A 27,901-nucleotide genomic window follows, 5' to 3' on the forward strand; every position below is an offset into this window, starting at 1 on the left:
CCAGGTGCGCCCTGGGGAGGGCGGGAGCACAGCGTGGGGACGTCATTCATAGCACCGGATACTTTGCAGGATGGGAGCACAGCTCTGATGGTGGCTTTGGACGCAGGGCAGAGTGAGATTGCGTCCATGCTGTATTCCCGCATGAACATCAAATGCTCGGTGAGTCTCAACCCGGCCGGGGAGGCGCAGGGTGGGTGGGGCTCTGAGAGGAGAGAGATTTGTTTTTGTTTTTGTTTTTGAGACGGAGTCTCACTCTCGCCCAGGCTGGAGTGCAGTGGCACGATCTGGGCTCACTGCAACCTCTGCCTCCCGGCTTCAAGCGATTCTGCTGCCTCAGCCTCCTGAGTAGCTGGGATTACAGGCGTGCACCACCATGCTGGCTAATTTTTGTATTTTTAGTAGAGATGAGGTTCCACCATGTTGATCAGGCTGGTCTCGAACTCCTGACCTCGTGATCTGCCCACCTCGGCCTCCCAAAGTGCTAGGATTATAGGCGTGAGCCACCGCGCCCGGCCTTGTTTTTGTTTCAAGACTGAGTCTTACTCTGTCACCCAGGCTGGAGTGCAGTGGTACAATTTTAGTTTATTGCAGCCTCCACTTCCTGGGCTCAAGTGATCCTTTCACCTCAGCCTCCTGAGTAGCTGGGACTACATATGCTCGCCACCACACCTGGCTGAGTTGTTTTGTTTGAAACAAAGTCTTGCTCTATCACCCAGGCTGGAGTACAGTGGCGCAATCTTGGCTCACTGCAACCTGTATCTCCCAGGTTCGAGCAACTCTCCTGCCTCAGCCTCCAGAGTAGCTGGGATTACAGGTACATACCACCATGCCCGGCTAATTTTTGTATTTTTAGTAGAGATGGGATTTCACTGTGTTGGCCAGGCTGGTCTTGAACTCCTGAGCTCAAGTGATCTGCCCGCCTCTGCCTCCCAAAGTGCTGGGATTACAGGCGTGAGCCACCGCACCCGGCCATTTTTTTTCTATTCTTGGTGCAGGCTGGGTCTCACTCTGTTGCCCAGGCTGGTCTTGAAGTCCTGGGCTCAAGCCATGCTTCCTCCTCGGCCTCCGAAAGCGCTGGGATTACAGGGGTCAGCCACTGCGCCTGGCCAGAGGAGACGGATGTTTATGAAGAGCTGATTGTGCATGGGGTCCATGCTAAGGATAAAGTCAGGATATGGTCAGCTGCTTGCTGAACCGTCATAGTGCCCCAGTGAGGAAATTAGTCACAGAGAGGCTTCATGGCCATGGTTGGCATAGCAGTATTCGCGCCTGGGTCTGTCTGGTTCCAGACGCGTCACTTAGTCACCATTCACTCATTTGAAAAATATTTACTGAGTGCCTGCTGTGTGTTAGGCCCAGTTCTGGGTAGTCCCCAGTGGTCACAGCACTGATCAAAACAGAAAACGGTATCCACCCTTGCGGAGTGGGCATTCTGGTAAGAGATACAATCAGGCTGGGTGCAGTGGCTCACGTCTATAATCCCAGCATCTTGGGGGGCTGAGGCGGGAGGACTGCTTGACCCCAGGAGTTTGAGACCAGCCTGGGCAACATAGGGAGACCCTGTCTCCGCAAAAATACAAAAATGAGTGGGTGTGTTGGTGCATGCCTGTACTCCCAGCTACTCGGGAGGCTGAGGCAGGAGGATCACCTGAACCCAGGAGGTTAAGGCTGCAGCAAGCCATGGTTGCATTACTATATGGTGACAGAGTGCCACCTTGTCTGAAAATAAAAGAGGCCAGGCATGGTGGCTCATGCCTGTAATCCTAGCACTTTGGGAGGCCAAGGTGGGCGGATCATTTGAGGTAAGGGGTTCAAGACCAGCCTGGCCAACATGGTGAAACTCCATCTCTACTAAAAAAGTACAAAATATTACCCAGGTGTGGTGGCCCATGCCTTTAATCCCAGCTATTCTGGAGGCTGAGGAGGGAGGATCACTTGAACCTGGGAGGCGGAGGTTGCAGTGAGCCAGAGATCATGCCATTGGATGACAAGAGCAAAACTCTGTCTCCAAAAAAAAAAAAAACCCAAGGGACGTGGGATGGCAAGTGATGGGGAAGCTATTGGAGGTCCTCAGAGAAGAGAAGACATTTGAGTCAACACCTGGAGAAGTTAGGGAGTGAATCACATGGTCTTCCAGGTAGCAGGAACAGGCAGTGCAAAGGCCCTGAGGCAGGGGTGTGCCTGATGTGTTTAAGGAGCATTCAGGCCAGACTCAGTGGTTCACGCCTGTAATCCCAGCACTTTGGGATGCCATGGCAGGTGGATCACCTGAGGTCAGGAGTTCAAGACCAGCCTGGCCAACATGGTGAAACCCTATCTCTACTAAAAATACAAAAATTAGCTGGGCATGGTGGTAGGCGCCTGTAATCCCAGCCACTCGGGAGGCTGAGGCATGAGAATTGCTTGAACCTGGGAGGCAGGTTACAGTGAGCTGAGATCACGCCACTGCACTCCAGCCTGGGTGACAGAGCGAGACTCTGTCTCAAAAAAAAAAAAAAAAAAATTGGCTGGACGTGGTGGTGCATGCCTATAGCCCCAGCTACTTGGGAGGCTAAGGCGGGAGGATTGCTTGAGCCCAGGTGGTCGAGGCTGCTGTGAGCTATGATTGGACCACTACACTCCAGCCTGGTGACAGAGCAAGACCCTGTCTTTAAGCAAAAAAAATCTAGGCTAGGCACGGTGTCTCACGCCTGTAATCCCAACACTTTGGGAGGCCGAGGTGGGCGGATCACCTGAGGTCAGGAGTTCGAGACCAGCCTGACCAACATGGAGAAACCCTGTCTCTACTAAAAATACAAAATTAGCCAGGCGTGGTGGCGCCTGCCTGTAATCCCAGCTATCCCAGCTACTAAGGAGGCTGAGGCAGGAGAATCACTTGAACCCAGGAGGTGGAGGTTGCAGTGAGCCAAGATCACACCATTGCACTCCAGCCTAGGCAACAAGAGTAAAACTGTCTCAAAAAAAAAAAGAAAAAAAAAGCCAAAGTCCTCTCCAAAGTCCACCAGGCCCTGCATAACCACCCTCACCTTCCCCACGACTGTTTCTCTCCCCCTTCAGCCACACTGGCCTTATTGCCACGACCCCTCTGCACTTACCCCAGGGCCTTTGCACGTGCTATTTCCGCAGGCTGGAATGCCCTTCCCTGCTTGCTGGTCCCTTGATGCCATTCACAGTCAGCTGAGACCTCACCCTCCCTGCGCAGCCACTGTCCACCCTCATTCCTTTGCATCTCTCACCCCTGGTGAACATCCTCGACCAGTCATGAGTTTGTTTCTTCAAGGCGGTGCCCCTAGATTGCCACCTCCTTGGGGCTAAGGGCCATGCCTCCCTGTTGCTCACCCACCATATCTACCAGGCCAGCCACCACATTGGCGCCTCGGGGGATTGGAAAGTATCCCAAACAAAAAGAATTCTGCTTCTCGTTTCAGTTTGCCCCGATGTCAGATGACGAGAGCCCTACATCATCCTCGGCAGAAGAGTAGCTGTGAGGGAGGCGGGAGCCACCAGCCCCGGAGCAGACCGTCCCTCGTCCCCGTCTCCTCCCTGTTCCCATTCCTCCCTGGCCCACCCCACTCACACTCCCCAAGGCCCACGGCTGAAAGGCAAGCGAGCTTTCCCTCCGCTTCCCTGGGGGAGCCCCGACGGCCACAGGACTCCAGCTCCAAGCGGGTTTTCTTGGCTCCCCAGATCAAAGCGGCCGCCGTGCAGACCGAAGCAAAATTCTTGTATACATTGGCGCCAGGGCTGATCCTGGGGTGTGGGTTTTATGAAGAACATTGAGAACAATCAGCTGGTAATTATGGATGGAGGAAGAGGGAGAGGAAAAAAATATTGTATTTTTGAATCCGTGTTGCAGGAGGGGGCGGGAATCTTAGGATCTGTTGCCAGATTTGAAAGTCACTGGAACTTGCATATTTTCATTTGAATCCTAAGTGTTATTACGCACCAGTTTGGGGTTCACCCTTCCTCCCTCACATTTAATTGTCTAATATAGAATAGTGTTATGCCCACTGCCCTCCTCTAGACGGCTTTGTTAGGGGGATTTTCTTCTGGTTGTTTCACAAGACAGATCCTGGCCTTGTCACCCAGGACAGAAAACTCAGTCTTTTCACCCTCATTCAAATGAAGGGACTCAGGACAAGTTCTGTGACTTCCAGGGAACCAATTCACAATGAGAAATTACCAGCCAGGCGTGGTAACTCACATCTGTACTCCCAGCACTTTGGGAGGGCAAGAGCTTGAGCTTGAGCCTAGACATTCAAGACCAGCCTGGGCAACATAGCAAGACCCATCTCTACAAGAAATGTAAAAATTAGCCAGGCGTGGTGGTGCGCACCTGTAGTCCCAGCTACTTGGGAGGCTGAGCCCTGGAGGTCGAGGCTGCAGTGAGCTATGATCACGCCATTGCACTTCAGCCTCAGTGACACAGCGAGACCCTGTCTCCAGGAAAAAAAAAAAAAAAAAAAAACATTACCCAGAAACCCCTCCCTTCCCCACATGGAGGCCTTGGCAAATGTTAATTTTCCTAGAAAATCCTTCAGACCTGGAGACGCAGGAAAAGAATCTGGCTCTCAGGGTGACTTCTGTGTCCCCTCGCCAGGCCCTGGAGTATGGTCACAGGGCCGTCCTGTTCCTCCCTGGGACTCCAGAATTTCTCTCCTCAAAGGAAAGAAAACAGGGCATGTGCTTGTTGGCAAAACGCAGGGCCAGCTCCCAAAAACCCCATGTGTGCACGATTAAAAGTTGGCCGTTCCCAGGCCTCCCGGCGCAAACTTAAAGAGACAGGGCTTTGCTGAAAACCAAACATGGGCCAGCTGGGCTTTTTAACAACCTAGAGGCTTTCCGGAGCTGCCTGGAACAGAGCCTGCGGGAAACAGAGCTTGCCAGAGACGCTCACAGTTTCCTTCGTGGCCTGTTTTGGTCCCCCAAGAATCTCCACATCATTTTCTTTCTTGTGCCTTTTCCTTGGTGAGCAACAGAAAGGGAAAGGTTCCAAGCCTCTAAAAATGTGCCTTGTGATCAGGAGTGTGCTCCAAACCAAATATGTGCGCTGCCCTTTCGAGGCCAGTGAGCTCAGCCTCCAAGGCTTTAAAAGCCACATTTCAGCAAGAGAAAGCGCCGAGAGCTCGCAGGTTCATTAAAGAAGGCAAAGCACTGGTTTCTCTCCTTAGAAAAGTAGGTTTCTTGGCTTGATGTAGATTGGCTTGCTTTGATTTTTAGTGAAGGGAATGTACGTAAAACAAAATAGGGCTTGGGTGGTCAAAGGAGACAAGCAGGAAGAAAGGAAGGATGGATGGATGGATGGATGGATGGTATTTTCATGTAAATTGCAGAGAAAACAAAACCAAAGCTGATTGGAAACAATGAATTGCTGGTGTCTGAGGGGAAAGGCCGCAGTTTTGGGCAGCTTTGAGAAGCGGTACAAGAGTTCTGTGCCTGTGTGTCCAGCCCTGGAGCCAGCCAGTGCATTTATTTTAAACTCTTAGAAGCAACTCCTTGGCCCAGGAATGCGAGACCCCTGAGATGGGTCCACGCGTCTCTCTACGCTTCCTTCTCTCCGTGGGATACCGGGCTCGTGCCTCTGTGCCCATTCTCTTCTCACGCGTATCCATGAGCTTTAATTTCACTTTCTGATCACGGTACGTCCATAAAGCCAGTATTACACTTAATTGAAGTATTCTTTTTTGTAATCGTTTTTTTAGAAGGTAAACAAACTTAATAAAGCTACCAATAATGTTGATGATTCTGTGTCTTTTGTTTTTTCACTGTGCTCCCTTTTAAGCTTTAAGATAGATATCTTTCTTTTTTTTAATTTTTTTGAGACAGAGTTTTGCTTCTTGTCACCCAGCCTGGAGTGCAGTGGCCCGATCTTGGCTCAATGCAACCTCTGCCCCCTGGATTCAAGCGATTCTCCTGCCTCGATTCTCCTGAGTAGCTGGGACTACAGGCGCCCGCCACCACACCCGGCTAATTTTTGTATTTTGGGTAGAGACGGGGGTTTCACCATGTTGGTCAGGCTGGTCTTGAACTCCTGACCTCAGGTGATCCACCCGCCTCAGCCTCCCAAAGTGCTGGGATTACAGGCATGAGCCACCGCTTTTTGTTGTTTTTGGAGAGAGAGTCTCACTCCGTCTCCCAGTTTGGAGTACAGTGGTGCAAATCATAGCTCACTGCAGTCTCTACCTCCAGCGCTCAAGTGATCCTCCCACCTCAACCTTCTGACTAGCTGGGACCACAGGCTTGCACCACCACCTCTGACTTCTTGTTGTTGAGACGGAGTCTCCCTCTGTGGCCCAGGCTGGAGTGCAGTGGTGCGATCTTGGCTCACTGAAACCTCCGCCTCCTGGACTTAAGCAATTCTCCTGCCTCAGCCTCCTGAGTAGCTTGGATTAGAAGCACCCACCACCATACCCAGCTAATTTTTGTATTTTTAGTAGAGATGGGTTTTCACCATATTGGCTAGGCCGGTCTTGAACTCCTGACCTCTAGTGATCGACCCGCCTCGGCCTCCCAAAGTGCAGGGATTACAGGTGTGAGCCACCGCGCCCGGCCTAATTTGTAAATTTTTTGTAGAAATGGGGTTTTGCTATGTTGCCCAAGCCAGTCTTGAACTTCCAGTCTCCAGCTACCCTCCCACCTCGGCCTCCCAAAGTGCTGGGATTATACACATGAGCTGCCGCAAATCTCTTTTTCAAAATGGACTTATTTTGGAAAGTGTTCAAAGCTACAGACAGTTGAAGAATATCACGGTAAACACCTTCATGCTCTGTCCTAGACCAGCACCCAACAATAGTGTAGCCACTAGCTATATGTGGCTATTGTCATTTAAAGTTAAACGAGACTGGGCGTGGTGGCTCATGCCTGTAATCCCAGCACTTTGGGAGGCTGAGGCAGGCGGATCACCTGAGGTCAGGAGTTCAAGACCAGCCTGGGCAACATCGTGAAACCCTGTCTCTACTAAAAATACAAAAAAATTGGCCGGGCGCGGTGGCTCAAGCCTGTAATCCTAGCACTTTGGGAGGCCGAGACGGGTGGATCATGAGGTCAGGAGATTGAGACCATCCTGGCTAACCCAGTGAAACCCCGTCTCTACTAAAAAATACAAAAAACTAGCCGGGCGAGGTGGCGGGCGCCTGTAGTCCCAGCTACTCGGGAGGCTGAGGCAGGAGAATGGCGTAAACCCAGGAGGCGGAGCTTGCAGTGAGCTGAGATCCGGCCACTGCACTCCAGCCTGGGCGGCAGAGCGAGACTCCGTCTCAAAAAAAAAAAAAAAAAAATTAGCTGGGCATGGTGGTGGGCATCTGTAGTCCCAGCTACTCAGGAGGCTGAGGCCAGAGAATCACTTGAACCGAGGAGGCGGGGGTTGCAGTGAGCGGAGATTGCACCACTGCACTCCAGCCTGGGCGACAGAGCAAGACTCCATCTATAAATAAATAAATAAATAAATAATAATTAGCAGGCTTGTGCCTGTAGTCTCAGCTACTCAGGAGGCTGAGGCAGGTGGGAGGATCACTCGAGGCCAGGAGTTCGAGGCTGCAGTGAGCTGTGATTACCCCACTGCACTCCAGCCTTGGTGACGCAGTGAGACTGTCTCTAAAAAAAATTTTTTTTTTTTTTTTTGAGACGGAGTCTTGCTCTGTGGCCCGGGCTGGAGTGCAGTGGCCAGATCTCAGCTCACTGCAAGCTCCGCCTCCCAGGTTTACGCCATTCTCCTGCCTCAGCCTCCCGTGTAGCTGGGACTACAGGCGCCTGCCACCTCTCCCAGCTAGTTTTTTGTATTTTTTGGTAGAGACAGAGTTTCACCGTGTTAGCCAGGATGGTCTTGATCTCCTGACCTCGTGATCCACCCGTCTCGGCCTCCCAAAGTGCTGGGATTACAGGCTTGAGAAAATAATTTTTATTATTATTATTATTTATTTATTTATTTATTTATTTATTTTGAGGCGGAGTCTCGCTCTGTCGCCCGGACTGGAGTGCAGTGGCCGGATCTCAGCTCACTGCAAGCTCCGCCTCCCGGGTTTATGCCATTCTCCTGCCTCAGCCTCCTGAGTAGCTGGGACTACAGGCGCCCGCCACCTCGCCCGGCTAGTTTTTGTATTTTTAGTAGAGACGGGGTTTCACCGTGTTAGCCAGGATGGTCTCGATCTCCTGACCTCATGATCCACCCGTCTCGGCCTCCCAAAGTGCTGGGATTACAGGCTTGAGCCACCGCGCCCGGCCAATTTTTTTTAAGTAAATGAATTATGCTGGGTGTGGTGGCTCACGCCTATAATCCCAACACTTTGAGAGGCTGAGGCAGGTGGATCATTTGTGTTCAAGATCAGCATGGCCAACATAGTGAAACCACATCTCTACTAAAAATACAAAAAAATTAGCTGGGCATGGTGGTGCACGCCTGTAATCCCAGCTACTGGGGAGGCTGAGGCATGAGAATCACTTAAACTTGGAAGACGGAGGTTGCAGTGAGCCAAGATTACAGCACTGTACCCCAGCATGGGTGACAGAGTGAGGCTCCAACCCAAAAATAAAGTCAATGAATTATAATTAGTTCTCAACAGCTTTACGTGGTTGGTGGCTTCTGTACTGACTTGCAGATACTGAATATTGCTAGCGTACACAATTTTGTTTTTTTTTTTTTTTTTTTTTTTGAGACGGAGTCTCGCTCTGTCGCCCGGACTGGAGTGCAGTGGCCAGATCTCAGCTCACTGCAAGCTCCGCCTCCCGGGTTCCCGCCATTCTCCTGCCTCAGCCTCCCGAGTAGCTGGGACTACAGGCGCCCGCCACCTCGCCCGGCTAGTTTTTGTATTTTTAGTAGAGACGGGGTTTCACCGTGTTAGCCAGGATGGTCTCGATCGCCTGACCTCGTGATCCGCCCGTCTCGGCCTCCCAAAGTGCTGGGATTACAGGCTTGAGCCACCGCGCCCGGCCCTCACAATTTTGTTGAACACCTATTGTGAACACCTCAGGAAAAAAAAATCTTTTTTTCTTTTCTTTTCTTTTTTTTTTTTTTTTTTTTTGAGACAGGTTCTCTGTTGCCTACCAGGGTAGAGTGCAGTGGTGCGATCCTAGCTCACTGCAGCCTCAACCTCCGGGACCTCCGGGATTCAAGCAATCTTCCCACCTTAGCCTCCAGAGTGGCTGGGACTACAAGTGTGTGCCATCATGCCTGGCTAATTTTTTTAAAATTTTTTGTATAGATGGGGTCTCTCTATCGTGCCCAGGCTGACCTCAAACTTCTGGGCTCAAGCAATCTGCCCCCTTCAGCCTCCCAATGTCCTGGGATTGCAGGCATGAGCTATCATGCCTGGCCTAAAAAATGGCTCTTAAGTGACTTTTGTGTTGTAACGCCAAATAATTTGCAGCGATTTATTATAAAAGTCAAAATCCAGCCAGGCACAGTGGCTCACCCCTGTAATCCCAGCACGTTGGGAGGTCAAGGTGGGCATCACCTGAGGTCAGAAGTTTGAGACAAGCCTGACCAACATGGTGAAACTCCGCCTCTACTAAAAATACAAAAATTAGCCAGGTGCGGTTGCACACGCCTATAATCCCAGCTACTCAGGAGGCTCAGGCACAAGAATCGCTTGGACCTGGGAGGCATAGGTTGCAGTGAGCCGAGACTGTGCCACTGCACTCCAGCCTGGGCAACAGGGAGACTCCATCTCAATAAAAAAGTCAAAATTTGGGCCGAGCACGGTGGTTCACACCTGTAATCCCAGCACTTTGGGAGGCCAAGGCGGGTGGATCACCTGAGGTCAGGAGTTGGAGACCAGCCTGACCAACATGGTGAAACCCTGTCTCTACTAAAAATACAAAATTAGCCAGGCATGGTGGCACATGCCTGTAATCCCAGGTACTCGGGAGGAGGCAGGAGAATCACTTGAACCTGGGAGTTGGAGGTTGTGGTGAGCCGAGATCACACCATTGCACTCCAGCCTGGGCAACAAGAGAGAAACTCCATCTAAAAAAAAAAAAACTCAGGCCGGGCGCGGTGGCTCAAGCCTGTAATCCCAGCATTTTGGGAGGCCGAGACAGGTGGATCACGAGGTCAGGAGATCGAGACCATCCTGGCTAACATGGTGAAACCCCGTCTCTACTAAAAAATACAAAAAACTAGCCGGGCGAGGTGGTGGGCGCCTGTAGTCCCAGCTACTCAGGAGGCTGAGGCAGGAGAATGGCGTGAACCTGGGAGACAGAGTTTGCAGTGAGCTGAGATCCAGCCACTGCACTCCAGCCTGGGCGACAGAGCCAGACTCCGTCTCAAAAAAAAAAAACAAAAACAAAAACAAAAAAACTCAAAATTTGGCCTGGCGCGGTGGCTCAAGCCTGTAATCCCAGCACTTTGGGAGGCCGAGACGGGCGGATCACAAGGTCAGGAGATCGAGACCATCCTGGCTAACATGGTGAAACCCCGTCTCTACTAAAAATACAAAAAAAAAAAAAAAAAAAACTAGCCGGGCGAAGTGGCAGGCGCCTGTAGTCCCAGCTACTCGGGAGGCTGAGGCAGGAGAATGGCATGAACCCGGGAGGCGGAGCTTGCACTGAGCTGAGACCCGGCCACTGCACTCCAGCCCGGGTGACAGAGCAAGACTCTGTCTCAAAAAAAAAACAAAACTCAAAATTCAAACAATACAGCAGTGTTTGGTGTCCTTGCTGGGTGCCATAATCCCACTTGGTAGGGATACCATTGTCGACAGTTTGGAGCATCTCCTACCAAATCTTTTTCCAATGTGTTTGATCTTAATTTTTTTTTTTACAGCTCTTTTTTCTTGAGGTATAAAATGAATATATTTTGGCTGGGCACAGTGGATCACGCCTGTAATCCCAGCACTTTGGGAGGCTGAGGCAGGTGGATCACCTGAGGTCAGGAGTTCAAGACCAGCCTGGCCAAGATAGAGAAACTCCACTTCTGCTAAAAATACAAAAAAATTAGCCAGGCACAGTGACAGCTACTCGGGAGGCTGAGGAAGGAGAATCGCTTGAACCCAGCGGGCGGAGGTTGCAGCGAGCTGAGATCGCGCTACTGCACTCCAGCCTGAGTGACAGAGTGAGACTCTCTCACAAAAAAAAAAAAAAGCCAGGCGCGGTGGCTCACGCCTGTAATCCCAGCACTTTGGGAGGCCAAGGCGGGTAGATCACAAGGTCAGGAGATCGAGACCATCCTGGCTTACACGGTGAAACCCTGTCTCTACTAAAAGTACAAAAAAAATTAGCAGGGCGTGGTGGCGGGCGCCTGTAGTCCCAGCTACTCGGGAGGCTGAGGCAGGAGAATGGCGTGAACCCGGTAGGCGGAGCTTGCAGTGAGCCGAGATCACGCCACTGCATTCCAGCCTGGGCGACACCGCCAGACTCCGTCTCAAAAAAAAAAAAAAGTATGTATGTGTGTGTGTGTGTATATATATATATATATATATAGTGCACAAATGGTGCACAAAAGTGTTAAGCTCCATCCATGACTTTTTTGCAAACGGCACGCCCAAGTCACCCGCACCAGAACTGGAAAAGGAATATCATTGGCCCCAGCAGCCCACGGGCCCCTCCCCTCAGATCTTCCAGCGGTCTTCAGGAGATCATATCTCCTGACTTCTCATTTCCTCTGTTTATCCGCTAGGCTGTTCAGCCAGGAGATAACAGAAGGTTTTTGAAGGCCCCAGAAATGTTATACTAAAGAGTGTGTTTCTAGGCAGAAGGTCCATTACTCTTGTTGATTTCCTCTGGATTTGTGAGCCAAGAAGCCCTTGTCTTAGGAAATAAACTGTTTCTCACAAAGCAATTGCCAGTTCCATTTGTCATTATCTTTATTTCTCTCGTTCAGCTCACCCTTAAGACCCCATTGCCCCGTCATGCAGTTTCTTGCTTTGCTTTTTTTTTTTTTTAGTAGATTTTAAATTTTAATTGTGGTAAAATATACATGACATAAAATGTACCACTTTAAACATTTTGAAGTGCAGAGTTCAATGGCATTAAGCACATTCACACTGTTGTGCAACCATCACCACCATCCATTTCCAGAACTTTCTCAGTTTGCAAAACTGAAACTCTGTCCCCATGAAACACTGACTCCCCATCCCCCTCCCTAGCCCCTGGGACCCACCGTTCTACGTTCTGCTTTTATGAATCTGACGACTCTAGGGACCTCCTATAAGTGGAATCACACAGTGTTTGTCTTTTTGCGTCTGGCTTATTTCACTGAACATGTCTTCATCCACCTCGTGGCATGTGTCAGAATTTCCTTTCTCTTTGTGGGGGTGGGGACGGAGTTTCGCTCTTGTTGCCCAGGCGGGAGTGCAGTGGTGCCATCTCAGCTCACTGCAACCTCCACCTCCCAGGTTCAGGTGATTCTCCTGCCCCAGCCTCCCATGTAGCAGGGATTACACGTGCGCACCAGAGCAAGACTCTAGCTCAAAAACAAACAAAAAAAAAATTGCGTTGTTGAGATGAACCACGTTTTGTTTATTAATTCTTCTATCTAAGGACACTTACACTGTTTCCACCCTTTGGCTATTGTGAATAACGGCTGCTGTGAACATGGACTTGCAAATATATGTCCTACAACCTCCTTTCTTTCTTTCTTTTTTTTTTTTTTGAGACAGAGTTTCACTCTTGTTGCCCAGGCTGGAGTGCAATGGCGCGATCTCAGCTCACCGCAACCTCTGCCTCCCAGGTTCAAGCGATTCTCCTGCCTCAGCCTCCCTAGTAGCTGGGATTACAGGCACGTGCTACCACACCCAGCTAATTTTGTATTTTTAGCAGAGACGGAGTTTCTCCATATTGGTCAGGCTGGTCTCAAACTCCTTACCTCAGGTGATCCGCCCACCTCGGCCTCCCAAAGTGCTGGGATTACAGGCATAAGCCACTGAGCCTGGTCCAACAACCTGCTTTCAATTCTTCTGGGGATATATCCAGAAGTGGAATTGCTGATATGGTAATACTATTTTTAATTTTTTGAGGAACTGCCATACTGTTTCCCGCAGCAGTTGCACCATTTTACATTCTCAGCAAGGGTACACAGTATTCCAATTTCTCTACCTCTTGATGAACACTTGTTATTTTCCAGGTCGCTTGGCTGGTTGGTTGGTTTTGGACAGTAGCCATCCTAATGGCTGTGAAGTGGTTCTCGCTTTGCTTTTTTGGAAGGGAGGTGGGCGGGTGGCATTTTTCCACAGGAGCCTTTATATCTATCAGGCTCGAGTTGCACAATCTTGCCTGGCTTATCTCTGGGACACCTCCTGGCAGCTAATAAGAAAGGGCTATCTTTAGTCACTCTGGCTTAGAAAGGTTAGGAACCTGCCAAGGTCACAGGTAAACTGCAGCGTCAGAAAGTGAACCCGAGGTCTTATCCCCTCTTGCTTTCACTCTGCATAATTGTTATTCACTGCCTTTAGGCACAAAGAAGGTGAATTCTATGCCAAGATCACACAGCCGGTTCTAGAAGCCATGCTCTCAGGCACCAAAGGCTGACACCCACCTGTAGTCCCGGCTACTTAGAAGGCTGAAATGAAAGGATCACCTGAGCCACTGCACTTCAGCCTGGGGGACAGAACAAGACCCTATATCAAACAAAAAAAAAAAAGGAAGAAAAGAAGGCCGGGCACAGTGGCTCACACCTGTAATCCCAGCACTTTGGGAGGCTGAGGCAGCTGGATCACCTGAGGTTGGGAGTTCAAGACCAGCTCGACCAACATGGAGAAACCCCGTCTCTACTAAAAATACAAAATGAACTGTGCGTGGTGATGCATGCCTGTAATCCCAGCTACTCTGAAGTCTGAGGCAAGAGAATCACTTGAACTTGGGAGGTGGAGGTTGCAGTGAGCCGAGATCGTGCCATTGCACTCTCCAACAAGAGTGAAACTGTCTCAAAAGAAAAAAAAAAAGAAAAGAAAAAAATCATAGGAAAGTAATGAGATGTTCTTTAGGTGGTAGCACACATAAAAATGATGCCAGGCTGGGTACGGTGGCTCATGCCTATAATCCCAGGACTTTGGGAGCCTGAGGCAGGCAGATCACGAGGTCAGGAGTTCGAGACCAGCCCGGTCAACATGGTGAAACCCTGTCTTTACTAAAAATACAAAAAATTAGCCGGGCATGGTGGCTGGTGCCTGTAATCCCGGCTACTCTGAAGGCTGAGGCAGGAGAATCACTTGAACCTGGGAGGTGGAGGTTGTAGTGAGCAGAGATCGTGCCATTGCACTCCAACCTGGGCAACAGAGTGAGACTCCATCTCAAAAAAAAAAAAAAAAAAAAAAAAAGAAGCAGCAGCAGCAGCAGCCATCTTAACATCTTAACCGTTTCTTGCAGAAATACCAGTGTCTAGCATGGAACCAGCTCATTAGAGTCAGCACTGATCTTTTCTTTGTTTTGTTTTGACAGGCTGGTTTTGAACTCCAGGGCTCAAGCTATCCTCCTGCCTTAGCCTCCCAAAGAGCTGAGACTTACGGGCGTGAGCCACTGCACCCAGCTACATGCTAGGACTCTATGTATGTTTCATTAAACAACCATATGGCACCTACTCAATAGCAGACACTATCACGCTAGGCCGGGCTCGGTGGCTCACGCCTGTAATCCCAGTACTTTGGGAGGCGGAGGCAGGAGGATTGCTGGAGGCCAGGAGGTCGAAGATGCAAAGGATTGTGCCACTGCACTTCAGCCTGGGTGACAGAGCAATCAATACCTTGTCTCTAAAAAAAAGCAGTAAGAATTCTCACGTCAACCCTGACATAAGCACTAGTACGTCCCTCATTTTACTATGGAGGAAAGTACCGCACATAGGGGTGAAATCTGCCCAGGGTAACACAACTAGTAAGTGGCAACGCTGGGATTCGAACCCAGTAAATTTGGCTACAGACGCCATATTTCTACGCAGCCTCTCATAGAATCTACTTATTCTCTATGCTTATTGTGTGTATCCCACGCACACACTGTAGGATGTAACTTCCAGGAGAAGCTGCTCGAGGCTTTGCCTTTAGAATCCGGTCCTGCACAGAGTAGGGGCTCGACCTGTGGAGAAATAAACAGCCGCTTTCCATCCCGCGCAGGCGCATCGGGAGGGCTAACGGAGCCTCCCGCTTCCTGCGCCGATTGGTCATCGCCGGTGACTGATGGAGGAGTGGTCGCAGGCGCACCAGGCCAGACCCAAGGCGGCTTCCCCCATACTAAGACGCTGCTCCCTATGCCTATTGGCTATTGCTTATGACTGACGTAGAAAAATCTCCAATGGAGAGCAACCTCTTTGGGAAGAGGGCGGGCTCCGCGGGCAGTCAAATTTGCGCGGGTTGGGGCTCGGCGTAGTCATGGCCGCCTTCCGCGACATAGAGGAGGTGAGCCAGGGGTTGCTCAGCCTGCTGGGCGCCAACCGCGCCGAGGCGCAGCAGAGACGGCTGCTGGGGCGCCACGAGCAGGTGGTGGAGCGGCTGCTGGAGACGCAAGACGGTGCCGAGCAGCAGCTGCGAGGTGAGGGCTGGAGCGTGGGCGCGGGCCCACGGGGAACAGGGCCCGGGTGCTGGGAGGGGGCAACCAGGCCGACCTCAACACTCCTTCTTTCCTGGACTCTTCCATCTCTTGCCCTATCCCCTCTGGGACGGCGGCCTCTGAGCCTTAGTTTCGCCGTCTGAGAAATCGGCTTTATGACAGCAACCATCCCCCGCCCCCCAGGGGTTTGCTGGTAAATACAGGAGCCCGGAGGGGTTGGCCCCTTCTGAGCGCTCCGTGAGCAGGAGCTGGGGGTCTTAGGGTTTGAATTGGAGTTCAGTAGTCAAAGCTCCGGGTTTGCATCCCAGCACCCGTCCCCATGTCCGCTGTGAGACTTGAGGTGAGTTTCTTAACTTCTCTGTGCCTCAGCTTCCTTCCTTGTCAAATAGTTGTGACAATAGCCCATCCCTTCTTCCTGAAGGCATTCAGATGTTTTATGGATCACCTGTTGCTGCTAGGCCCTGGGCTCACCGCAACCTCCACCTCCCGGCTTCAAGATATTCTCCTACCTCAGCCTCCTGAGTAGCTGGGATTACAGGCGCTTGCCACCACACCCGGCTAATTTTTGTATTTTTAGTAGAGATGGGGTTTCACCACATTGGCCAGGCTGGTCTCGAACTCCTGACCTCAGGTAATCTGCCTGCCTTGGCCTCCCATAGTACTGGGACTGCAGGCGTGAGCCACTGTGCCTGGCCCATCTTCACTTTTTTTTTTTTTTTTTTGAGACGGAGTCTCCCTCTGTGGCCGGATCTCAGCTCACTGCCAGCTCCGCCTCCCGGGTTTATGCCATTCTCCTGCCTCAGCCTCCCGAGTAGCTGGGACTACAGGCGCCCACCACCTCGCCCGGCTAGTTTTTTTTGTATTTTTTAGTAGAGACAGGGTTTCACCGTGTTAGCCAGGATGGTCTTGATCTCCTGACCTCGTGATCCGCCCGTCTCGGCCTCCCAAAGTGCTGGGATTACAGGCTTGAGCCACCGCGCCCGGCCCATCTTCACTATTTTTAACTGCACAGTTCAGTGGCGTTAGGCACATTCACACTGCTGTGCAACCATCATCACCATCATCTATCTCCAGAACTTTCTCATCTTTCCAAACTGAAGCTCTGCCCCCATAAAACACTCAGTCCACATCCCCTTCTCAGACCCTGGCACCCACCAGGGATCTCCTTTCTGTCTCAAATCTGACTCCTCTAGGAACTTCCAGAGGAATTATACAATATCTACCCTTCGTGGTGGAATCATACAATATCTACCCTTTTGTGTCTGACTTATTTCACGGAGCATAATGTCCTCCAGGTTCATCCATGTTATAGCCTGTGTCAGAATTTCCTTCCATTTTATTCACTTATTGTAAGACAGAGTCTCGCTCCATTGCCCAGGCTGTAATACAGTGGTGTGATCTTGGCTGACTGCAACCTCTGCCTCCCAGACTCAAGTGATCCTCTCACCTCAGCCTCCCAAGTAGCTGAGAAGATACTTATGCACCACAATACCCAGCTAATTTTTGTATTTTTAGTAGAGACAGAGTTTCACGATGTTGGCTAGGCTGGTCTTGAACTCCCAGCCTCAAGTGATCACCTGCCTCAGCCTCCCAAAGTGCTGGGATGACAAGTGTGAGCCACCACACCTGGCCAGAATTTCCTTCCATTTTAAAGCTGAGTCATATTCCATGATATAGAAGGATGGACCACATTGTGTTAATTCATTCATCCATCCATGGACGCTTGAGTTATATCCACCTTTTGGCTGTGGTGAATAACCCTGCTATGAACACGGGTGACCAAATATCTCTTCAAGACTCTTTTCTTTTTTTTTCAAGATAGAGTCTTGCTCTGTCGCCCAGGCTGGAGAGCAGTGGTGTGATCTCTGCTCACTGCAACCTGTGCCTCCCCGGTTCAAGCGATTCTCCTGCCTCAGCCTGCCAAGTAGGGATTACAGGCACGTGCCAACACACCCAGCTAATTTTTGTATTCTTAGTAAAGACAGGGTTTCACCATGTTGACCAGGCTGGGCTCGAACTCTTGACCTCGTGATCTGCCCACCTCGGTCTCCCAAAGTGCTGGGAATATAGGCATGAACGACTGCACCCAGCCCAAGACTCTTATTTTCAATTCTTTTTTGTATTCAGCCAGAAGCAGATCAAATGGTAATGGAAAGTTTAATTTCTGAGGAACTGCCATACAGTTCTCCCTGACAGCTGCAGTGCCAGGGGTTTCGGATGCCTTGTACAGTCACATTTTATGAGGAGGCCTGGGCTGAGCCTTGATTGGCCTGTGGAGCCGGCCACAGAATGGCTCACGAATGGTGTTCCTGGCAGCGTGGATTGCAAATGCGAAGGTCAGGAGGTGAGAATGAACTTGGCGAGCAGAAGATGAGCTCAGCAGCTGCCTGACTGCCAGGCCTGGTGAGCACCCAGGAGGAGTCTGAATATTATCCGAGTGTAATGTCCCAGGCAGGCTCTTCCCTCCTTCCCTCCTCCTCTTTCCACCCCTCCATTAACTCACCCTTCTTTGATGGCTTAGGAGAATGGTGTGACTCAGCCAGCCTGGCTGTTAGCAGAATGGATGAATCTGGGGCCAAGAAAACTGAGAGTGAGGATCCAGGGATCCTGGGCTTTGGATCAAACAGATCCAGTTCATATCCTAGGTTTGGAGCTATGTGCTTGTGGGCGAGTCACTGAACTTGTCTGTCTCTGGACCTGTTTTTCATATCGCAGATGCGGGGCAGAGGAATTAAAGTACACTCTCAGGCTGGCTGGGCGCAGTGGCTCATGCCTGTGATCCCAACATTTTGGGAGGCTGAGGTGAGTGGATCACTTGAGAACGGGAGTTCAAGACCAGCCTGGTCAACATGGTGAAACCGGTCTCTACTAAAATTACAAAAATTACAGGCACATGCCAACACGCCCAGCTAATTTTTGTATTCTTAGTAAAGACAGGGTTTCACCATGTTGACCAGGCTAGTCTCGAACTCTTGACCTCGTGATTTGCCAGCCTTGGTCTCCCGAAGTGCCTGTAATCCCAGCTACTTGGGAGGCTGAAACGAGAGAATCGCTTGAACCTGGGAGTTGGAGACTGCAGTGAGCTGAGGTCACACCACTGTATTCCAGCCTGGATGACAAAGCAAGACTGTCTCAAAAAAATAGGCCAAGCATGGTGGCTCATGCCTGTAATCCCAACACTTTGGGAGGCTGAGGCAGGCAGATCACCTGAGGTCAGGAGTTCAAGACCAGCCTGGCCAACATGGTGAAACCCTGTCTCTACTAAAAATACAAAAATTAGCCAGGCATGGTGGCGCATGCCTGTAATCCCAGCTACTCGGGAGACTGAGGCAGGAGAATAGCTTGAACCCGGGAAGCAGAGATTACAGTGAGCTGAGATCATGCCACTGCACTCCAGCCTGAGCAACAGAGCAAGACTGTCTCAAAAATAATACTAAAAGAAAAGTTTTTTTTTTTGTTTGTTTTTGTTTGTTTTTTTTTTGAGACGGAGTCTCACTCTGCCGCCCAGGCTGGAATGCAGTGGCCGGATCTCAGCTCACTGCAAGCTCTGCCTCCTGGGTTTACGCCATTCTCCTGCCTCAGCCTCCCGAGTAGCTGGGACTACAGGCGCCCGCCACCTCGCCCGGCTAGTTTTTTGTATTTTTTAGTAGAGATGGGGTTTCACCGTGTTAGCCAGGATGGTCTTGATCTCCTGACCTCGTGATCCTCCCGTCTCGGCCTCCCAAAGTGCTGGGATTACAGGCTTGAGCCACTGCGCCCGGCCAATAATAGTAAAATAAAAGTTAAAAAAAAAAAATGCTGGGCACGGTGGCTCATGCCTGTAATCCCAGCACTTTGGGAGGCCAAGGCGGGCGGATCATGAGGTCAGGAGATCGAGACCATCCTGGCTAACACGGTGAAACCCCGTCTCTACTAAGAATAAAAAAAAAATTAGCCAGACGTGGTGGCGGGCTCCTGTAGTCCCAGCTACCCGGCAGGCTGAGGCAGGAGAATGGTGTGAACCCGGGAGGCGGAGCTTGCAGTGAGCCGAGATCACGCCACTGCACTCCAGCCTGGGCAACAGAGCAAGACTCTGTCTCAAAAAAAAAAAAGGCTGGGTGCAGTGGCTCACAGCTGTAATCCAAGCACTTTGGGAGGCTGAGGCGAGCGGATCACAAGGTCAGGAGTTCCAGACCAGCCTGGCCAACATGGTGAAACCCCGTCTCTAGTAAAAATATAAAAATTAGCCAGGCGTGGTGGTGGGTACCTGTAATCCCAGCTACTCAGGAGGCTGAGGCAGGAGAATCACTTGAACCTGGGAGGTGGAGGTTGCAGTGAGCTGAGACCGTGCCATTGCATTCCAGCCTTGGTGGCAGAGCAAGACTCCATCTTAAAAAAAAAAAAGTGTCCCCTCAGAGAGCTGTGTGAGAATATGTCAAGTAGGAGCACCTTATAATGAACAGCCATGGGGTAGAGATTACTCTTCAGGGAAGAATTCAAGAAGAGTCGGTTGTCCCTCGGGAGGGCGGACAGACAGCGGGTGGGAAGGCTGTGTGAGCCAGCCGAGCCTCAGCTGTCCTAACAGGAAATCAGCAGGCACCATCCGAACCAGACCCATCAAGAAATAGCAGCATAAGCAAGTTACTTAGAAATGTGGAGGCCAGTGCCAGAGAAAACAGCTAAAACTTGAAAGTGGCTGCTTCAGAGGGGCGGAGAGGCTTGGAGAAGGGTGTGTGCATGTGTGTTTATGTTTGCAGAACCATATACATGTCATACTGTGATTAAAAGTAACTTAATGTAAGTTTCTAAAACTTAAACATGGGCCTTTTGGGAAGCATTTAATCTGCATTCTCTGAGTTGGCAGGTTTCTAGGAAGGAACAGTAGCCATTTTTGTTTTGGTTTGGTTTGGTTTGGGTTTTTGAGAAAGCATATCTCTCTGTCACCCAGGCTGGAGTGCAGTGGCACAGTGACAGCAGTTATGGCTCACTGCAGCCTCAACCTCCCTGGTTCAGGTGATCCTCCCATCTCAGCCTCCTAAGTAGTTGGGACTACAGGTACACACCACAACGCCCAGTTAATTTTTTGTATTTTTAGTAGAGATGGGGTTTTGCCACCTTGCCTAGGGTGGTCTCAAACTCCTGGGTCCAAGCAATTCTTCTGCCTTGGCCTCTCAAAGTGCTGGGATTCCAGGCATGAGCCACTGTGCCCAGCCACCAGTAGCGTTTTTTGTTTTTTTTTTTTATAAGACGGAGTTTTGCTCTTGTTGCTCAGGCTGGAGTGCAATGGCGCGATGTCGGCTCACCACAATCTCCTCCTCCCGGGTTCAAGCGATTCTCCTGCCTTGGCGTCCCGAGTAGCTGGGATTACAGGCATGCGCCACCACACCTGGCTAATGTTGTATTTTTAGTAGAGATGGGGTTTCTCCATGTTAGTCAGGCTGGTCTTGAACTCCCAACCTCAGGTGATCCATCCGCCTCAGCCACCCAAAGTGCTGGGATTACAGGCGTGAGCCACTGTGCCAAGCCTTTTTTTTCCCCACAAGGTCACATATTTTATTTTCCTTTTTTTTTTTTTTTTTTTTTTTTTTTTACTATTATTATTATACTTTAAGTTCTGGGATATCTGGAATGTGCAGGTTTGTTACATAGGTATACACATGCCATGGTGGTTTGCTGCACCCATCAACCCATCCCCATCATCTACATTAGGTATTTCTCCTAATATCATCCCTCCCCTAGCCCCCAACCCCCTAATTTTTATATTTTTTAGTGGAGACGGGGTTTCACTGTGTTGGCCAGGCTAGTCTCGAACTCCTGACCTCGTCATCTGCCTGCCTCGGCCTCCCAAAGTGCTGGGATTACAAGCGTGAGCCACCGTGCCTGGCCTAATTTTTGTATTTCTAGTAGAGATTTTACCACGTTGGCAAGGCTGGTCTTGAGCTCCTGACCTCAAATGATCCACCCACCTTGGCCTCCCAAATTGCTGGGATTACAGGCGTGAGCCACCACACCTGGCCAAGATGTTTTTGCTCTTTCTGGGTGTTTTGTTCAACACATTTTTATTTCGGGTAGGTGCTGGAGACATACAGTGAATAGAAGAGGCGGTGTCTGATTTGAAGTAGAAAGGTGAGGAAGGAATCATTCAGTGTGCCAGGGGCTGTCCTGGAAGCACAGCTGCACTCTGGGAGGGAGAGGAGAGCGCCCCACTGCCTGAGCTGGGCATCACCCAGGAGGCCTTGAAGGCCAGGTACGGGTGTGCCTGCTGGGCGGGAGCATGGGGACATTCCATGGAGCACAGGGGCCCAGGTGAGAACCGAGGCGTATGTGCAAAATGATGAACAGAGAGAAAAGTTCATGGTAGGGAGAAAGAAGCTGTTCAGGATTGTGAAGATGTAAAAGGAGATCTGGGCTTTATCCTGGAGACACTGGGGAGCCATGGTAGGTCTTTGAGCAGGGGAGTGACTTCCCACTTGGCCTCTCATGCAGCAGAGAGCAGAATGGATTGGCAGATTGGCTTAGGGAGAGACCAAAACATCAGGCGGGGTAGGAGGAGCAGCAGGAAAGCTGTGAGGGTGGTCTTGGAGCGATGGGGGACCTCCTTGAGGAAGATGAGGAGTGGAGCTGAGCAGGAGGAAGGGAGCTGCCAGGCTTGCAAGGCTCATTGGATGTAGAAACTGAGTCCTGTGCTTCTTGCTATAAACGTGTGTGTGTGTGTGTGTCTTTGTGTCTGTGTGAGACACAGTCTCACTCTGTCACTCAGACTGGAATGCAGTGGCACCATCTTGGATCACTGCAGCCTCAACCTCCTGGGCTCATGCAATCCTCCCACCTCAGCCTCCCAAGCAGCTAGGATTGCAGACCTGAGCCACCACAGCCGGCTAATTTTTTTTCACTTTTTTTTTTTTTTTTTTTGAGACGGAGTCTTGCTCTGTTCCCCAGGCTGGAGTGCAGTGGCTGGATCTCAGCTCACTGCAAGCTCCACCTCCCCGGTTTACGCCATTCTCCTGCCTCAGCCTCCCCAGTAGCTGGGACTACAGGCGCCCGCCACCACGCCCAGCTAGTTTTTTGTATTTTTTTTAGTAGAGACGGGTTTCACCGTGTTAGCCAGGATGGTCTCGATCGCCTGACCTCATGATCCGCCCATCTCGGCCTCCCTTTTTTTTTAAGACGGAATTTCGCTCTTGTTGCCCAGGCTGGAGTACAATGACGCGATCTCAGCTCACTGCAGTCTCTGCCTCCTGGGTTCAAGTGATTCTCCTGCCTCAGTCTCCTGAGTAGTTGGGATTACAGGCATGCACCACCACACCCGGCTAATTTTGTATTTTTAGTAGAGATGGGGTTTCTCCATGTTGGTCAGGCTAGTCTCGAACTCCCAACCTCAGGTGATCTGCCTGCCTCGGCCTCCCAAGTAGCTAGGATTACAGGCACGTGCCACCACACCCAGCTAACTTTTTTTTTTTTTTTTTGAGACGGAGTCTCGCTCTGTTGCCCAGGCTGGAGTGCAGTGGCCGGATCTCAGCTCACTGCAAGCTCCGCCTCCCGGGTTCATGCCATTCTCCTGCCTCAGCCTCCTGAGTAGCTGGGACTACAGGCGCCCGCCACCGCGCCCTGCTAGTTTTTTTGTATTTTTTAGTAGAGACAGTTTCACCATGTTAGCCAGGATGGTCTTGATCTCTTGACCTCGTGATCCTCCCGTCTCGGCCTCTCAAAGTGCTGGGATTACAGGTGTGAGCCACCGCGCCCGGCCATTTTTTGTTTTTAATAGTGACGGGATTTTACCATGTTGACAAGACTGGTCTTGAACTCCTGACTTCAGGTGATCTGCCCGCTTCGGCCTCCCAAAGTTCTGGGATTACAGGTGTGAACCACCACGCCCAGCCTAATTTTTTTAGTTTTGTAGAGTGAGGATCTCCCTATGTTGCCCAGGCTTGAACTCTCGGCCTCAAGCAATCCTCCTGCCTCAGGCTCCCAAAGTGCTGGGATTACAGGCGTGAGCCACCATGTCTGGCCAACTATTTTGTTGTAAACTATTTTAGGTGTGTGAAGAAGGATGAGGTTTTATCTTTGGTGTATTTAAATGTGTTTTGGTGAAACAGTAGTTGTACAAGTTGCCAGTGGAACTCTCTGGACACAGGGCTGCAGACAAGAAGGGGCATGTTTCTTGCCAATGGAGGTGGGGAACCACCTTCTCTCTGCTCTCCTTGGGGAAGGACAGACCCTAGGGAGCCTGCTTCTCTCCACCCTGCAGAGATCCTCACCATGGAGAAGGAAGTGGCCCAGAGCCTTCTCAACGCAAAAGAGCAGGTGCACCAGGGAGGCGTGGAGCTGCAGCAGCTGGAAGCCGGGCTTCAGGAGGCCGGGGAGGAGGACGCCCATCTGAAGGCCAGCCTCCTATATCCTTTTCTGCTAGGGGGTCAGCCTTGCTAGAAAACACGCATAGGGCCAGCCACAGTGGCTCATGCCTATAATCCCAGCACTTTGGGAAGCCCAGGTGGGAGGATCCTGTTGCCTAGGAGTTGGACACCAGCCTGGGCAACAAAGACCCTGTCTCTACAAAAATAAAAAAATTAAGCCGGGTCCGGTGGCTCACGCCTGTAATCCTAGCACTTTGGGAGGCCGAGGCGGGCAGATCACAAGGTCAGGAGATCGAGACCATCCTGCCTTACACAGTGAAACCCCGTCTCTACTAAAAATACAAAAAAAATTAGCCAGGCGTGGTGTCCGGCGCCTGTTCCCAACTACTCAGGAGGCTGAGGCAGGAGAATGGCGTGAGCCCAGGGGGCGGAGCTTGCAGTGAGCTGAGATCGCGCCACTGCACTCCAGCCTGGGCAACAAAGTGAGACTTTGTCTCAATAAGTAAATAAATAACTACATAAATAAATAAGCAAGCAAGCTGAGCATGGTGGTACATGCCTGTAGTCTCAGCTACTTGGGAGGCCGAGGTGGAAGGATTACTTGGGCCTGGGAGATTAAGGCTGCATTCCAACCTGGGTGACAGAGCAAGACCCTGTCTCAAAAAAAGAAAAAAAACAGAAAAGAAAAGACCGGGCATGGTGACTCACACCTGTAATCACAGCACTTTGGGAGGCTGAAGCAGACAGATCACTTGAGGTCAGGAGTTCGAGACCAGCCTGGCCAACATGGTAAAATCCTGCCTCTACTAAAAATACATGAATTAGCAGGAGGTGGTGGTGTGCGCCTATAATCCCAGCTACTCGGGAGGCAGGGGCTTGAGAATCACTTGAACCTGGGAGGCGGAGGTTGCAGTGAGCTGAGATCATGCCACTGTACTCCAGCCTGGGTGACAAAGCAAAACTCTGACTCAAAGTAGAAAGTGTACGTAGATAGAGCCAAGACCCTGGGCCTCCCAGCTGCAGTTAGCGCAGGGGCAGCCCTCTCAAAAGCTGGGGTCCTTAACGACCTGTCCTACTCAGCTCACCAGAGAGCTGGAAGAGCTCAAGGAGATCGAGGAGGATCTGGAGCGACAGGAGAAGGAGGTCAACGAGGACACGACAGTCACAATCCCCTCGGCCGTGTAGGTTCTGCCGAAGCGTGTGCCTGCCTGTGCCTCCTTGTGCAGTCCGGCTCTTGGTTGAAGTCGGTGCTGGGTAACTTTCTTTCTTTTTTTTTTTGTCTTCCTGTATAGGTACGTGGCTCAACTTTACCACCAAATTAGTAAAATTGAGTGGGATTATGAGTGTGAGCCAGGGATGATCAAAGGCAGTATCCTTTTTGGGGAGCCATTTTAACCCTTATGCACTGTAGGTAGGGACGTAAAATGGTGCATAGCAAGACCCTGTAAAAATTAGCCGGTGTGGTGGTGTGCACCTGTAGTCCCAGCTACCTGGGAGGCTGAGGTGGGAGGATCGCTTGAGGCCAGGAGTTTGAGACCAGCCTGGGTATCAGTGAGACCCCGTGACTACAATAAATACACAATAAAGTATAGCAGCCCAGGTGTGGTGGCTCACGCCTGTAATCCCAGCACTTTGGGAGGCCGAGGCGGGCAGAACACCTGAGGTCGGGTGTGGTGGCACATGCCTGTAGTCCCAGCTACTCAGGAGGCTGAGGCATGAGAATCGCTTAACCCCAGGAGGCAGAGGTTGCAATGAGCCGAGATTGCGCCACTGCACTCCAGTCTGGCCTACAGAATAAGACTTTTTTTTTTTTTTTTTTGAGAAGGAGTCTCGCCCTGTCGCCCGGGCTGGAGTGCAGTGGCCGGATCTCAGCTCACTGCAAGCTCCGCCTTCCAGGTTTACGCCATTCTCCTGCCTCAGCCTCCGGAGTAGCTGGGACTACAGGCGCCCGCCACCTCGCCTGGCTAGTTCTTTGTATTTTTTAGTGGAGACAGGGTTTCACCGCATTAGCCGGGATGGTCTCGATCTCCTGACCTCGTGATCCGCCCGTCTCGGCCTCCCAAAGTGCTGGGATTACAGGCTTGAGCCACCGCGCCTGGCCTAGAATGAGACTTTGTCTCAAAAAAAAAAAAACAAAAAGTAAAGGCAGTGTCCTTTTCTCCATGGGGTTGTGTGAGGGCCTGTGTGTCCCAGGCTTTCCTTACATCTGTGCCTCAGTCCATCATGGCCCCAGTGTGGCCCAGCCCATCCACCTGGACAGCACCCAGCTCTCCAGGAAATTCGTCAGCGACTACCTGTGGAGTCTGGTGGACACCGAGTGGTAGCCAGGAGCCTCGTGGCGGCGTCTTCCACCCAGCAGGCATCTGCTGTGGTCGGATCCGTTTCAAATGAAACGTGTGTACATAGATTTTTTTTTTTTGAGAGAGAGTTTCACTCTTGTTGCCCAGGCTGGAGCGCAATGGCACAATGTCAGCTCACAGCAACCTCTGCCTCCCAGGTTCAAGCAATTCTCCTGCCTCAGCCTCCCAATTGGCTGGGACTACAGGCATGTGCCCCCACTCCCAGCTAATTTTTTGTATTTAGTAGAGATGGAGTTTCATCATGGTGGTCAGGCTGGTCTTGAACTCCTGACCTCAGGTGATCCACGCGCCTCGGCCTCCCAAAGTGCTGGAATTACATGTGTGAACCACTGTGCTCAGCTAGACTTCTTTTTTTTTTTGAAACGGAGTCTCTCTCTGTTGCCTAGGCTAGAGTGGCGCAATCTCAGCTCACTGCAAGCTCTCCCTCCTCCCGGGTTCATGCCATTCTCCTGCCTCGGCCTCCTGAGTAGCTGAGACTACAGGCACCTACCACCATGCCCGGCTAATTTTTTATATTTTTAGTAGAGATGGGGTTTCACCATGTTAGTCAGGATGGTCTCGATCTCCTGACTTCGTGATCCGCCCACCTCGGCCTCCCAAAGTGCTGGGATTACAGGTGTGAGCCACCGCGCCTGGCTTTTTTTTTTTTTTTTTTTTTTTTTTTTTACTGGATTTCTTTTGCTTCTCAGTTTGGCCTTAGCTCCTAGAGTGGCCTCAGCTAGGTAACCAACGGGAGTCGACTTATCCATGCCAGGCCTGCAGTTTCACATCGGTGGCAATATGGGACAGATGACAACGTTGTATTCGATGACAGCTCCCAGATGTTACAAGGCTGGCCCTTGTTCATTCAGGGGGTATGTTTGAGTGCCACGGTGTGCCCAGACTCTGCTAGGCACCAGAGAGACAAGATACAAGTGACGTGGCTCTCCTCCCACTGCTGACGGAGGAGTCAACACAAAAGCAGACAACACTCTAGAACTAGAGAGAGGCCCAGATTGACAGGAGCCACACCAGAGTGTGCTTCATGGAGGACGGAAGCAACTTTTGTGCCAGGACATAAAAAGATAAGCCGGCGGGTGCGGTGGCTCAGGCCTGCAATTCCAGCACTGTAGGAGGCAGAGGCGGGCAGATCACTTGAGCCCAGGAGTTGGAGACCAGCCTGGGGAACATGGCAAGACCCCTTCTCTACAAAAAAATTAAAAAATTTGGCCTGGCGCAGTGGCTCATGCCTGTAATCCTAGCACTTTGGGAGTTAAAACACAACACTTCCCAGCTGCCCTTGTAGTTAAGGTCCGGCCAGTGAAATGTACGTGGAAGTGTTACATGACACTTCTAGAAGGATTCTTAAAAGACAAGTACAACCTTTCTTCCCCCTTCCTATTTCCTGGAATGTGGGGTTGATGGCTGGAGCCCTGGCAGCCATACTGCCACATGGATAGACGAGTGCAGTCCCTTAGGGATGACAGGAGCCTGGTTCCCTGATGATAGCAGAGCCAAATATCAACACAGACTTATAAATGGGGGAGAGAAGGGAGAGAACCAATCTCAACTTCTACCTTGTGTAAGCTGCTGGTTTGGGAGGTTTTCTATGACAGATACCAACACAAATCCTAACTGATTGAACATGTACTCCAGTCCAGGGCCGGCCAATCAATGTGTTCATCATTCTCCCATCCTCGGTGTTTTGGGTGCCACTAAGGAAGGGAGGTTTGCACACCACCTGCCTGCCTGAGGGAGGAG

General features: G+C 50.9%; 2 protein-coding genes across 7 annotated transcripts in view; both read left to right on the forward strand.

Annotated features, from left to right (window-relative positions):
* KANK2 (KN motif and ankyrin repeat domains 2) overlaps window positions 1-5,743 on the forward strand; it is a 37,352-nt gene extending 31,609 nt beyond the window's left edge. For all 4 annotated transcript variants that reach the window (XM_033195991.1, XM_033195990.1, XM_033195989.1 and 1 more), the window contains 2 exons: window positions 70-159; window positions 3,429-5,743. In XM_033195991.1, the coding sequence (XP_033051882.1) occupies window positions 70-159; window positions 3,429-3,482 (144 nt within the window). In that variant the 3' untranslated portion in view covers window positions 3,483-5,743. The remainder of the gene's footprint in view (window positions 1-69; window positions 160-3,428) is intronic.
* Window positions 5,744-15,103: 9,360 nt separating this feature from the next.
* On the forward strand, window positions 15,104-27,375 carry SPC24 (SPC24 component of NDC80 kinetochore complex). 3 transcript variants are annotated; one of them, XM_033200750.1, is made up of 5 exons: window positions 15,104-15,450; window positions 23,582-23,840; window positions 24,878-24,982; window positions 25,094-25,170; window positions 26,019-27,375. In XM_033200750.1, the coding sequence occupies exons 1-5, from the start codon at window positions 15,291-15,293 to the stop codon at window positions 26,123-26,125; spliced, it is 708 nt and encodes a 235-aa protein (XP_033056641.1). In that variant the 5' UTR covers window positions 15,104-15,290; the 3' UTR covers window positions 26,126-27,375. The 3 variants fall into 3 exon arrangements, with proteins under 3 accessions (XP_033056641.1, XP_033056643.1, XP_033056642.1); XM_033200752.1 differs by having other exon boundaries at window positions 15,109-15,450; window positions 23,696-23,840; window positions 26,871-27,375; XM_033200751.1 differs by having other exon boundaries at window positions 15,111-15,450; window positions 23,696-23,840.
* Window positions 27,376-27,901: the final 526 nt, after the last annotated feature.

This window comes from Trachypithecus francoisi, unplaced genomic scaffold (assembly GCF_009764315.1).
Source record: "Trachypithecus francoisi isolate TF-2019V2 unplaced genomic scaffold, Tfra_2.0 Lachesis_group5, whole genome shotgun sequence".
Taxonomy (NCBI): Eukaryota; Metazoa; Chordata; class Mammalia; order Primates; family Cercopithecidae; genus Trachypithecus; species Trachypithecus francoisi.

Coding starts and splice junctions, on each gene's coding strand:
- SPC24 (XM_033200750.1), top strand. CDS start 15,291: ATGGCCGCCTTCCGCGACATAGAGGAGGTGAGCCAGGGGTTGCTCAGC. Junction 15,451..23,581: donor TGCCGAGCAGCAGCTGCGAG/GTGAGGGCTGGA, acceptor CTCTGGACACAG/GGCTGCAGACAAGAAGGGGC. Junction 24,983..25,093: donor GTCACAATCCCCTCGGCCGT/GTAGGTTCTGCC, acceptor CTTCCTGTATAG/GTACGTGGCTCAACTTTACC.